Source organism: Salvia splendens, chromosome 2 (genome assembly GCF_004379255.2).
Source record: "Salvia splendens isolate huo1 chromosome 2, SspV2, whole genome shotgun sequence".
Lineage (NCBI taxonomy): Eukaryota > Viridiplantae > Streptophyta > Magnoliopsida > Lamiales > Lamiaceae > Salvia > Salvia splendens.
In genome coordinates this window covers 35,172,781-35,186,544 of record NC_056033.1, presented here as the reverse complement: position 1 = coordinate 35,186,544, position 13,764 = coordinate 35,172,781, and the positions used below count along the sequence as shown (strand labels likewise).

At 40.1% G+C, this 13,764-nt stretch overlaps 1 protein-coding gene and 1 long non-coding RNA gene across 2 annotated transcripts; one reads left to right on the top strand and one right to left on the bottom strand.

The window, feature by feature from the left end:
* The first annotated feature begins 3,049 nt into the window (after positions 1-3,049).
* On the top strand, positions 3,050-3,511 carry LOC121787648. Its single transcript, XR_006047515.1, has 2 exons — positions 3,050-3,125; positions 3,206-3,511. It is a non-coding gene; the product is annotated as an uncharacterized LOC121787648 (long non-coding RNA).
* Positions 3,512-9,352: 5,841 nt separating this feature from the next.
* On the bottom strand, positions 9,353-10,935 carry LOC121765333 (aspartyl protease family protein 2-like). The gene has a single exon (XM_042161444.1). The coding sequence runs from the start codon at positions 10,895-10,897 to the stop codon at positions 9,491-9,493; it is 1,407 nt and encodes a 468-aa protein (XP_042017378.1). The 5' UTR covers positions 10,898-10,935; the 3' UTR covers positions 9,353-9,490.
* Between the last annotated feature and the right edge of the window lie 2,829 nt (positions 10,936-13,764).

Sequence of the window (13,764 nt, the reverse complement as noted above, 5' to 3'; positions counted from 1 at the left end):
GCCTCGTACGCTGTGCCCGATAAACCCCCACATTTCCATTATGACCTCCCTATTTTCACAATTTGAAAATATTTCTTCTAAAAAAAATAGGTGGTTCTCCTTATGTGCTTGATTTTTCTGATTTCACAATGCAAAAATTAGAAATTGTATATGTTCATACTTTGAGTTTTTCAAATTTGACTATGTGTATGTGCATCGCATGTCAGTGTATTTGCAACAATCCTATTTCTCGGCCATGGATTGTTTGTGCAATTGGAATTTTATGTTTTGTGGTCCGTAAATTATTGTGATTTTTGGGTCTGCGCAATTAGTTGTGCCCGATAAACATGAATTTCATTCTGATTTTGTAACATTTCATTGCTAGTTGTAATTGAATAGCTCGTGATGGTCCGTATTGTTCGTGTACCCCCTGCCGTTAACTTGATGGTAGAAGATATACTTTTTTGCTGCGTATTCAACAAATCATCATTATGTATTTATGCTTGAAAAGAAAAAGGCGTTTTGCACGTCGTGTAAGAAATCACCAAGTTAGGTATTCACTAATTGATCGAATCCCTCCACAAGTGAGGCATATGAACAGGCTCACTGCAATTAATGATGTCGACTGTTTTTCGAACCTCCGTATGGATAGGAATGCATTTGGACGCTTGTGTATTCTTTTAAGAGACCGTGGTGGACTACGAAATGGTCGATTTGTGTTACTAGAGGAGCAAGTAGCAATTTTCCTAGGCATACTAGCACATCATAAGAAAATTAGACCTTCTGGATTTGAATTTCGACGTTCAGGTGAAACCATTTCGCACTATGTGCATCTTGTACTTAAAGTGGTACTCAAGTTGCATACTATTTTATTGCCTCGTCCTGATCCGGTAACAAACAATTGTGTTGACCCACGATGGAAACACTTCAAGGTAATCTAACTTTAATTTGCATTGTTTGCATTCAAAACTTGCAGTTTGTTGGTAGTATTATACTGTTTTTATAATGCTGGTACAGAATTTCATATAGGGTAGTATTGGCGCTTTGGACGACACATACATAAATGTGGTCGTCAGGACCTTAGATAAGCCACGATATCGCACACGAAAGGGCCAAATCGCGACCAATACTCTTGCTGCTTATGACCGCAATATGAAGTTTTTATACTTTCTACCCGGGTGGGAGGGATCGGCGGGTGACTCTCGAGTGCTTAGGGATGCTGTCACTAGAGAAGGTGGATTGAGAGTAAACAAAGGTTTAAGAACAGTACACTGTGATAATTTATTCCTTGTAGAATTCATTTTTATGATTTCCCATTATTTACACTAGCTAAAGACCCCATCCTATTTTGGCACTTTTATAGGAACTTATTATCTATGTGATAATGGATACGCAAACAATGAAGGATTCCTTACTTCGTACAAAAACGTGCGCTATCATTTGAAGGAATGGGGAGTCGGGAACCAGCGTCCGCAAAATGCACGAGAGTTGTTTAATCTAAGGCACACTAGAGCTCGTAACATAATTGAGCGGGCCTAAAGATGAGATGGGACATCTTACGGAGTGCTACTTTCTATCCGATTAAGATCAAAATCCGGTTAATCATGGCATGCTTCCTGCTACACAATTTCATATGGCGTGAGATGCACAATGATCCAATTGAGCAACACGTTGACGGAGATGCACAACCTCTGGAAGATGAGGAGGTTCATGGTGACCTAGAATTCGTAGATCAAGTCGAGCCAACTACATAATGGAATCAAATGCGGGATGACTTGGCTAGCTCCATGTGGGGTAATGTGTGTTTTTACGTGGCTTTTCCAAATTTAATTTGGTTAATTTTGCATAAAATTGTCATCAAAACTACATCAGTTATATAAGCATTATCTTATTGTGTGCCTATTCTAACTAATTACATATTTTCTCAATGTTTTGTTTTGTAGCGAGCCAATGTCGACAGTAACTGAAGAATTTGACATGATACCCGAGTGTCTTTGCGGCGGTGGCAGGATGAAGTTGTTATGTGCTGGGAAAGAGGCTACACACACCGGTCGTTAAATGCCCGGCCGATGATAAACATTTCGGGTCTTTCTTGTGGTGCGATGACTACCATACTTGGAATGGGGATGGCAAGCAACCGGCATATGTGAAGAGTCAATTGTATCGGCCTAATAAACAAATGTGGTCCAGTGAGGCAGGGAAAAATAAAAAAATCATCAAGACCGGTAGTGATTGCGGCCGCTGTCGTGTGGAAGCTCGGGTGAACCTCTTGTTGGCTGGCATGGGTTTAGTTTTATTCAATGTTTTAAAAACCGGAACGGACCGGCCGGTCGGACCGGTTGGACCGCGAACCGGTAGGCAGTCCGGTCCGGTTTGCCTCTAAAAATCACATGTAGGTTGACCCGCCCAGAATCGGTAAAACCGGCCGGTCTAACCGGTTGGACCGCGAACCGGGAACCGGTTCAACTATATTTAATTTTTTTAATTAATATTCTGTTAGGGTTTGGTTTCTATTCATTTCATTCGCTTCCCTTTTCAGCGCCGACCCTACCGCCTACACCGACTCCTCACCCTCGACGAACCTCCCCACTGTGAATCCGCCATCGGACAACCGCGAGATCGAAAGCCCCACCGTACATCACCGCCTCCGCTTCCCCATCGCCGTCGCGCATTAGAGGTTGGTCAGCCTTCCATTATCCGTAGCCATATTTGTCATCTCTACAACAACAATTTCTCGTATCATTGTTGTTCAGCCATATTTGGTATCGAGTTCTAATTGATTGTTCTTTGGGATAGCTTGCTGGATTTGGAGTGAGTTATCTAAGAATGAGCATTGGTGGAGTATCTGATTTTGCTTAGTTGGAATTGGATTCTATTGATTCTGTGACAGTTCAAAATCTTGGTTTTGAAAGTCATTTTCCACATTATTGTGGCCTATTGGATACTTTTACACTTATGCATTATTGTGATATGTTTTGCATTCTGTTGCTTATATGTTCAAGAACACGGCTAACATACTTTTTAATACTGTTGCATTATTTTTTCACAATAGAAGAAAGCAGGTTGTTCGTGAATTAGTTAGTATATTTATTATGAGCTTGATTATGAGGAGTTGGAGGAAATGTTAGATGAAGAACAAGCAAAAGGTGAATAAACTTTTATAGATTTATTTATAATTTCATGTGTTATTGTGTTCATCGCTTGATATTGTTTAATCTTTATGTAGGTGATGAAGATGATATAATGGGGATTAATGATGACGAAATTGATTTGTCATGATTTGATGATGATGGAAATACTACTAGCATCAATGATGGTTTTTGTGACTTGAGTTGCATTAATCTTGAAGTTGGAAATGAAAGTGATTGAGATGATCACTAAGTATTTTGTTTTGAGTTCGTAGCTTGGTATTTTGATAAAGACTTATGCATTTTGATAAAGACTTGTGTATTTAGATATTTGAACTTATTGATCTTTGTATTTTGGTATTTGAACTTATTGGCATTGTAATGCAAATCTGCCATTTTTGATATTTAGTTGCACCAAATCTGCCATTTTTGATATTTTGATAATGCTATTTTTTATTTATTATTCACAATTTTTATTATATATATATTTAATAATATATAATATATATGTTTATTATATATTCCGGTTCAACCAATGGTTCGACCAGTGAACCGGTTGAACCAGTGAACCAGTAACGACGCCGGTTCGCTTGCCGGTCTGGTTTTTAAAACATTGGTTTTATTATTGGTTGGATTTGTGCTAGGGAAAATGGTGTAGTTTGTTTATGCAAAATGTGCGACAAAGACTCCTACTTTATTTGTAGTTTTCTATTCGTGAATTATGCTTTTGCTATGACATTTGGTGAACTAGCTACACACTTATGTTTTGAATTAAATGGTTTGTAATTTATATATTATGTCGTTTATAACCATGCGGTATTCAGCTCAATCAAAACTGCACAAAGCATCATTTGTTTTGAGCTTAATATTAATCGATATATTAATTATGGGGTAGGTGTTGTAGCATTGACTTGTATCTTCTTTTGAGGGATATGCAAAATCACTTCATTGAATTATCTTGAATGCTACAGATGGTGGATTTGATATGAATCTACCACATCAATCGCCGCATAAAAATGAACGCGGGGTAGATAACTGTTAAGGAATGTAGAAGATGTGCTCATAAATGAGGAAGAATGGCTTCTATAAATATGAACCTCGTTGGTATAGCAAAACACAAGTATCTCAATTCTCTCTTTCAACTTCTATTGCGTCAAAATAGCAATGGACTCACCACTCCAAAGCTCATTTCTTTACCATGGAAAATGGAAGCATGAAATTGACACCATCATTCTCACCACCATGGTTCGCCTAAGAGTATGGCTGTGAGGTTTCGGTCTTCCCCAGCCACTATATTTTCGAGGCTCAGTCCGTGGTGGAGTATCATTTCGGGGTGACGTTTTAATGGTTCAAAATAGTGGATCGCCTTCACTTCTTGGAACAGCGCTATAGGACCTTCAAAGAGCTCCTTGGCATCGCAGGTACATGCTGGAATCAACTGAGTAACAAGATCATCGTCTCGGCGAAGGGTTTAGGGTTTAGGGTTCAGGGTTTGCGGTGAATGAACCCTAAACCCAGTAAGTTCTACGCTATAGTTCAAGAAAAGTTTACATTTTATGAATATTTAAAGATGATGTATTACCTTGTAATCGATGTAGAGAAACTACGTCTTCGGTGCATACCATAGCAGCGGTGACCCCGCATACAAGGAGTTACGGGAGTTGTTTGCGGTGAATGAAACTAAACAAGAGATAGAGGGAACGTTGATCGTTCTGTCAGACTGTGTGCAGGCAGAGGGCGGTTTGTGTGATGCACCGCAGAAGAATGCACAACCCGAAGAGCCGAGCGAGGTCAACAATGCGAACCCATTTTCTCTTGCATGACGCAAGCTCATGTTCGACGACGGAGGACCGCAAGACCTTGAGTCAACAAACAAGAATGTCATCGGACGTGTTTTGCCTCGAGAGACCCCACCAAAGAGACCATCGCCCGCCTACTTGTGTGGATCATCCAAGCACGTGACTTGGTTTAGGATGCCGCGGAAGCACGATATCTAATCGTGTACGAATGTGTAGCATTTTTGTCATTATCACAAATCTGTGCTGTGATTTGTGTTTCCTTGGTCGGCTGGTTAGGAATATTTTAGTAGAATTTCGTAGTAAGCATGGGATTGGTGTTAGGGTCGTTTATCACAGATCTTGATTAGCAAGATCAGCCGGTTGTTGAACTAATGCAGAAGTTATGTACTAATTTTATATAGTTTTTATGCACATGTCTAATTTCTTTGTCTAAATTTGCTGAATGAAGCATGTCACTTGTTGATGCAAATCGAACAATGTTAATTCTACTCCATGCTCCTGCTCAGTGACTATCCAGTTATTATAAGAATGCTTGCAGAACAAGATCAAAAGCTAAACGAGCTAGTGCAGCAAGAACTGCTGTATCTAGGCTAGTTCTGGTTTCTAAAGCATGTGGAAACGATGTACCAAGGTATTTCTTGATTTTTCAGATATATAGAACTTTGATATTGTCTAAATAATTAAGAAGATAACACACAACATTTCACTTCATATATGATATGAAAGTGTCTGAAATGCCAAAAAAGGTCAGCTGCAAAAAATCTACAACAAAAACCAACAGCTGAAGTTACATTATAGAAATGTCTTTGCAGTAGATAATATATATAAACTAGCTTAGTTAAGTCCAAAAGAGCATAGTTTTTGATTTCCCAAATTAACCGACAAATGTAAGTTCCATCCACCACATGTTCCAGCATCTAAGTAAGACCTTCTTTCTCAATGATGCGCCTCACATAACCCGACTTCGAGGCGTCAGGGAGGCCGGTGAAGATCTCCAGCCTCGAGTTCTCCTTACCGATAATGTCGCAGAGATCGTAACACTGAGACTCTGTCAGCTCCGGGATGTTTCCCAAATGACGGATGATCTCTTTCCAAGCTTGGCCCAAGTCGATCTCATAGCCAATACGGGCGGTCAATTTATCCAAACGTGCATTCGTTTCAGCATGCAGGTTTCCAAGGAGGTTGAGCAAAGCATAATCATCATCAGAGCTATTGCGTTTACGCTTCATTTTTTTGGAGCAGGAGCAGGAGTGTTTGCAGCCACATTCTGCCAACTCTGGGCATTGTTGTCATCCACAACTTCATTTGTGTAGGTGGGTTGGACTTGATCAGACCCAGAAAGTCTTCAAAGCTTGGATAGTAATCGCCACTTTCCCCGATAGATGTAATTGGCTCATCCATGGAATTGTTTGCCACTGCCTCGCCAATACCTTCAGAAGTCCCGCCAGTGGCCCTATCATTCCCAAATATAATCTTCCAATCATCCCATAGAGGCCAAGCTTTGTACCGCATGGTGCGGGCATTGGGCTCTTGCTGCGACGAAAAAAATAAGTGAGCGTGCGCACGGGTAAAGACATGGCAGACCAACAAATTTTTAACGATGAATGAGTTAAGAATATACGGCTGGCACATGCCCTCACGATTTGATCCCATTGGTCATCCGAGCAATCAATTTTGAAATCATTGTGTACGTTGAAATCAGCACCACTACGGTCGAGTATTTTTTACAGCGAATAGTAGGTCTTTTTCCAGTTAGTAATCTTGGATTGAATGTGTGGTGTTGCCTCCAAATCAGTAGTTGGGAACTCATTTTTCAACCATTCCTCTATTTTCTGTGCATATCCACCTCGGAAGCCATTGTCTGACTTCCATCCTCTGGCAACCAGTTCCTTCAAAGCGGAGATTAACATTATCTCTTCACGGTCAGGCCAAGATCTACGAGGGCGGTCGCACGGGCGGAAGCTTGAGCGGTGATACTGACTGCGGCCTAGAACAGAGAATCAGCATAGAGGAAAATCAAATTTATTCATGTTGTTGACTACTGAATGTTCATAAATTAGGTGAAAACAGAGTGCTCTAAAACACCAAACCTTGGGTGCCTTGGCTGCCACCGGCACTAGGTGCATATGTCCGTGCCTCAGACATCGCTTTGAACAATTAAAAAACAGAGACAAGTGTTACATACAATAGCCGATGTATACGAAGACAAGAAAGAATAAAGAAGAGAGCTCCAGATATGACATGAAGATAGAATGAAATCAATAATTTAAATACAAAAGAAAAATCCCCTTGCAGTTCTTGAATACCCTCTATTAAGGATTGCAGCAGAAGCAGAAAACTCCTACATAAATCACCTTCGCATTTTATATCTACTTTCACAACAAATAAAACAACAATAGCAAGATACAAATATCACTTGGTTCACCATTCATTTTACTACACCTCTCACCACGAAACACAAGCAGAGCGCAAGTTCAGATTTAGTTAAATTACCTAATTTGAAGTTGAGAGACAACGAGAACGAAATTAGAATAGGTCACACGACGCCAATTTGATGAAGAAAGCGCTGAAGAGTGGAAAAAAGTGTGGGGGTGAGGAAATGAAAAGAGGTGCGTATGTATAAAAGCCTCCCAAAATCGGAATTAACAAGGAAACCCTAGAGGGGTAGAAGAGTCATATCTGGTGAAATATCTTCATTAAACATACGTACCAAACAAATTTTTAAGATGGGCCTAAAAACTCAACATTGAAACCAAACATCAGTTTTATATACCAAACCTGACTTGAGCTCATCTAGAAGCCCGAACATGTCCTATACCAAACAAACGAACCAAACGACTCCTAAATATATAGGTACATTAAAAAAAGCTTAATTAGTTGATTTAAAAAGCACGTAATTTTAATAATACAAACTAAAGTTAAGTTACATTTGTTCTAATTCCAATTTAAGAGAAATGTAAAGCACAAGAATTTCCATTTATTCTTCTTAAAATCATCCAACACAAAGACATCACTCCCCCCATCCCTAAGATGTACTAGTATCCATTTTTATTTTTCCAAACTTTTTACACTGTACATCACTATAATTATTTTTCTTCATTTTTATTTGATAATTTTGCAAGACTAATATCCCATAATCTATATTTATACAGAATCTATGGAATACTAAGAGCAAACCGACAGAAAAGCACACTTTTACACATTCTAAGACACATATTTGAATATAATAATGAATAAAACAAATGTACAACTGAAAAAGCAAAAGAGAGTTGATCCGTACCATGTGAAATGCTAGAAACTCAATTCAGGATCAACGGCATTCACGCCACAGATATGTCAATCATGCGTTGTTCCTAACTTTCCTTTTCATTTATTACTTAATTAATTCGCTCTATTGCTAATACTATTATCACTACTCCTATTTAAACAATTAAAATTTTGGATTATTCGTATATTGAATTTAAGTACTTTATTTAGTTTTGTTTAACAGAAGGACATGGGGATTAACCCCGATCCACTTAGTAGAAGATATTAAATTATAAAAATACCTCAAGTTAAAATTAGAGATTGATAACATAATTTTCAATATAAAATGTAAATAAGTCCCTTTGATTATAGTACTCCAATATCAGCCGTCCAATTTATAAACCAAATGACACGATCGCATTTATCAGAAGTCAATCGAATTTTTTATGATTTGGACAAGAAACATAATCCCCAATCATTCAAAAAATATATTACTCCTAAATGCAGATCGGACTAAAACGATAAACTGAGACTTCTAATGACAGACAAAAGAAGTTCTATTGAATTTTAATTTGAATTTGTCTTATAACTAAACTAAATAAATACTGCAATACTTATATTTTGACACTATTAGAAGCGAACGCAAAAATTAATATTGATAAAAGTTATATTTCCTAAATTTTATTCAAAAATATATTTTTGTTGTGTCCGCCCATGCCCACAATATTTAAAAAAAATTACTACTCTAATCAAATAAACTTATCGACCATCATAATTTAATGAGATATACAAGTAGCTAGCTTATCAACGCAATTAAAATTGAAAGTTAGCGATTTCATGCTTTACTGTTTTAATTAATTCAATTTTGACTATTTAATTTGAATGGAATTTTCAGCATATTAACTTACAGTAAATTAATTTATAATGAAAAGGTATGGACTATTTTCATCGAGAGTGGTAAACGATTTCCAAGGAGGCTTAGATGATGCGGTGTTAGTTAAATCTCAAATTAAAATCGCATGTCACTGGAAATTTACAAGGTAAAATACACCAAGTTATTACTCCTGTTATATATACCAAAAGCATAAATCTCATGTGACTGGAAATTTTCAGGTATGAATGCATCTTCATTTATCTATGATATTTAGTCCTACAAAATACTACTCCCAAGTTACGACAATAATTTATAGTAGGACACAATTCAACAGACAACATGTGCCGCTGTTCCCTTTCAAACTTCATCATAAACCTTTTTCTAAACAAAATTAAATTTAGAAATTAGCAAGCAAATAATTCCCTTCTTTGAATATAAAATGGAAAAGAGAATATAAATCATGCCTAGGTACAACTGTTAGCAGCGAACCCGACCCGATTGGCCGCCAAATCAAATACGACCCGGAAACCCTGCTGCTGGATATTCCCAATTATGGATAACCCGCTCGTTGTACCCGCAAACGCAAAGCAGAACGTTCCGTCGCTGTCCACCGGAATCAAGTAGTTCGACGCCGGCAACGACACGTCAGCTCCGGCGAAATGCAGCACCACAGTCGGTACCTTCACCTCCGTCTTCCCTGACAGATCGAAGCACGTATCGAAGAGAGAGAAATCCGGTGCCCGCTTCAGATTCGAAGCCCCGCTCCGGAACGCGTTCCTTAGAGCAACGTAAGCGGGTCGGGTCAGCCGGGTCACCGACGTCCCCGAATCCACAATCACGCCGCCGTTGCCGCTGGCGTCGATTTTGAAAAGCGTCGCCGTAATGCCGGGGACGCGTGCGCCGCCGACGGAAATTCCGTTCAAATTAACGTAATAGAACGTGTCGAGCTTCGGATTTGTCACCAGCGGAGTGAAGACGGCAGTTCGTGGCACCGCGGCCGCACCGAAGAGCATCGAGGACGGCTTGGACGACGCCGTTCTGTCGACCAAGCAGTAGGAGAATTTTTTAGCGAATCGACGGCCGGCTTGAGTAGGAAACGACAATTTCCCACGGCCGAGCCCTAGCAAACCGGCGGCGCCGATGAATAGCCCCTCATTGTCGTGGCCGCAGCCTAGGGCGATGTTCTTCACTCTAGATTTACGAAACGTCAGCGTTTCAACAGAGAATTCGCCGACGGTGAACGATCCGTCCCCGTAGGAAACCTGGTAGAGGCATTTCTTATTCCGATTGCTGCAGCCTGGGGAATCGAGGCGGCGGCAGAGCGGCGAGGAGCAGGAAACTGCGGAGAAAGAAGTCGATTTCGTCGGATCGAAGACCGGATCGGACTGGCTGTAGCATTTCCGGCAGGGAGAGCACTGGATCCAGACGACGTCGCTGCCGGTGTCGAGCACCATGTAGACATACCTCGCCGGGGTTCCGAGGCCGATGCGCGTGAAGTATTCGCCGCTTCCCTGCGCGAGTCCAGATATGACCGAGCTGCTGAAGCCGTTGGCGCCTCTGTTCGCGGCGGAGGAGGCGAGGTGAGAGAGCGAGTTCGCCCTGAGTGCGTCGCGGCGGAGGCGGAGTTTGAATAGAGATTCTGCCGTGGAGTCCTGCGCAGGAGAGAGATTGTCGACATGGTGTAGATCGAGTTCAAAATCGGAATCGTGAAGTGGCAGAGTTTGGAGTAGGTCGGATGAGTCAGATTGGTAGAGAGCTTGTGTCTGCGGTTGGGGGAGGGAGGTGAGCACGAAGCTTTGGTAGGGAAGAGCAATGGCGGAGGAGAGAGAAAGGAAAATGCAGAGAAAAAGGGGCGCCCGTTTTCCGTCCATTTTGAAAAGGGTGGAGAACGGGGATGGGATGGTGAGTGGGCGGTATAAATAATGGGGGGATCCAGCTGTGGATTTTTTTATTTGGATTGAAATTGATGTAACATACTCTTCTAACATGAGATTGACTATATTTTCTAATTTAATGCTCCACCCCACCGTAATTAAAATTGCTTACATTTATTTTTGGATATCCCAATTAAATTATACAGTATATTTCTAAAAATACAGATTTTCATTCTTTTTTACTTTATTTCTTTACTTAATACACTAATAACGTTATCTAAACACTAAAAAATATTGCATCACAAATTGATTAATGGTACGAGTCAAGTTGAGAGTACCCTTATGTCCCAAGATTAAATATGCTAATGTTAGCTGATTGACATTATCGTATCCAAATGTTATAAGTTACTCCAAATGATAAAATAAGGTTATTCCTAATGAGTAGAGAGATACGTCAAATGTGCTACACACTAGCAAATTTTACGATGTTTTTTTAAAACCAAACCACCCAATACTCTCATAAGATTCAGAATAATAGTATTATGCACAAAGAAAATGAGATCATGCTTGAGATGTTATTATAAAGATCCCATTTTGTTAATATGAAGTACGTGATTACAAGCAGGTAAAAGTCAAGAGACTTCCTAAAATGTACTCCCTATTGGCTCTGCCTCTGTTCTATTTGATGAGTCTTGGTTTATATAAGAAACGAATCGAGAAAGTTTATTTGATCAACCTCAACCCACATAACTTTAACATATCATTTCTTATTTGAAAAAATACGCCAATTATCCACTCACAACTTATCAAACTCTTTAAATAGTAGGAGTAGTATATATAAATCTTTAATTAGTAGTAGCAGTAGTATATAAGATTAATATGTACTTAAGAGTCTTATGACTCAAAACCAATTCCAAATTAATTAATTACTCTGCAAACTGAAAACGAGTTTTTTCCAATAGAATCTACTTACTCTTGGATTTACTTGGAAGATAAATTGCGTCGAGAATAATGGGTGTTATAACTTTGTGTTCTAATAATGATAGACTCACATACATGAATAAGTGCCGCAGCAGGTTGACGAAAAGAATTTAATACGACCGCGTTATATTAATTCTTGTACTTATGTCATCATTGTTTTGCAATGATTTTTATGATATTATATTCCTAATGTGTTCTATCCACAATTTAATATTCCTAATTTATTTACCTTAGGACGTTAGTGAGAAAGCATGGCTTTATTATAGCCTAATCCCCACTCCGAACCATGTGAAATTTGCCTAATTTCAGCAATAATAATGTCACTTTGAAAAAAAGCATATCAAAAATTTTAATTATAAAAGTAACCAGCTGGTTCATGTTACTCCCTGTTCCATAATCTTCTTGAATTATAGTGACAAAATTGTAATCTAATGAAATACAACAAAGTGTAGTAATCAAATGAATTACAACAAAATTGTAATTTAAATTAATCACAACAAAGAAGCAAAATTTTCCGGCTAAAATGCGTGTATGTGCCTTGCCGTATCCTATTTAATTGTAGCCAATTGAAGTAAGGTTGCGTGATGGGGTACGGACTAAACAAGCCCAACAGCAGTGACGGCCCATCAGCCCAAAGCCCAAGGAAGAGTATGAGTTCGGCATTACCAAAGAGTTCGGCCTCAGCCTACAGCTCGGTAAAAGCCAACCAATCAAGCTCTGCTCTCAAGTCGGCATCAAGCTCCCAGATCGGCAACCAAAGCAGTTCGGTCTCAGTAAGAGTTCGGCCTCAGCCTACAGCTCGGCAAAAGCCAACCAATCAAGCTCTGCTCTCAGGTCGGCATCAAGCTCTACTCTCAGATCGGCAACCAAAGCAGTTCGGTCTCAGTATCCGACCGAACAAGGAGTTAGTGGACCCATACAGGATTTCCACAACTTCCAACACACCCACTACTACGTGGTGTCTGCTCAGGCCACGATCGTAGGCCATGACCTACGCTACATGCAGGACCTCCACGACATCCACAACCATCATTAGTGGTGATGCAAGCCACGATCTTAGTTCAATGTATAAATAGAACTTAGATCAGATAGAAAAGGGTTAAGCTCTCGAGAGATAAAACACCATATAGCAAGTTTGTATTTGTAAGCTGTAGAAAACAGATCAAGCAATACAACTCTGCCCTCTTTTCTTCCCGTGGACGTAGATTTACTTCAGTAAATCGAACCACGTAAATTCTTTGTGTCGTGATTTGTATTTTCCTGCATTCACTAACATCAGAAATTCGCGGATTCATCACTGGCGCCGTCTGTGGGAAGCAGAGAACCAAATTTGTGATAAAGCGAATTTTTGACCCTTTTTCCACCCCAAAAAAAAAAAATGCATACCAGATCACACACTACCCGTAATACCGTTCGTGAAAACCATGAGGAAGCTAGTCCAGCCCGCAGGTCCGGAAAACAGCCTCGGGAGACATCTACTTCCAGTTTTCACGATGAAGGAACAAGCCGCTCAAAAGGTCCACACACCGAGTCTTCCCAGCAGCCTGATTTGAATGAGGCTGTCAAGCTGTTCTTGGCTGAGAAGCAGGATGAGTTCTTAGCCTTCCTGCAAAAGAGCCAAGAGCCGAAGACGAAAACGGTGGATTCTCCTTCCTCATCCAGACATGAAAGTCGCTACCGCAGTAGTGCCGTGTCTTCCAGGAAGAAGAATCCTCAACCCCGACATGTTCCTGTTCCTCCTCGGTACTGGAATCACAGGAGAACTCCATCTCCTCCATACCGAAGAGGTGTCGGGTTCGCCATGTACGGAGCATTGAAGACTCCGTTCTCGGACGATATCACCCGAACTTCCTTGCCACAGAACTACCGAACTCCGTCAATGA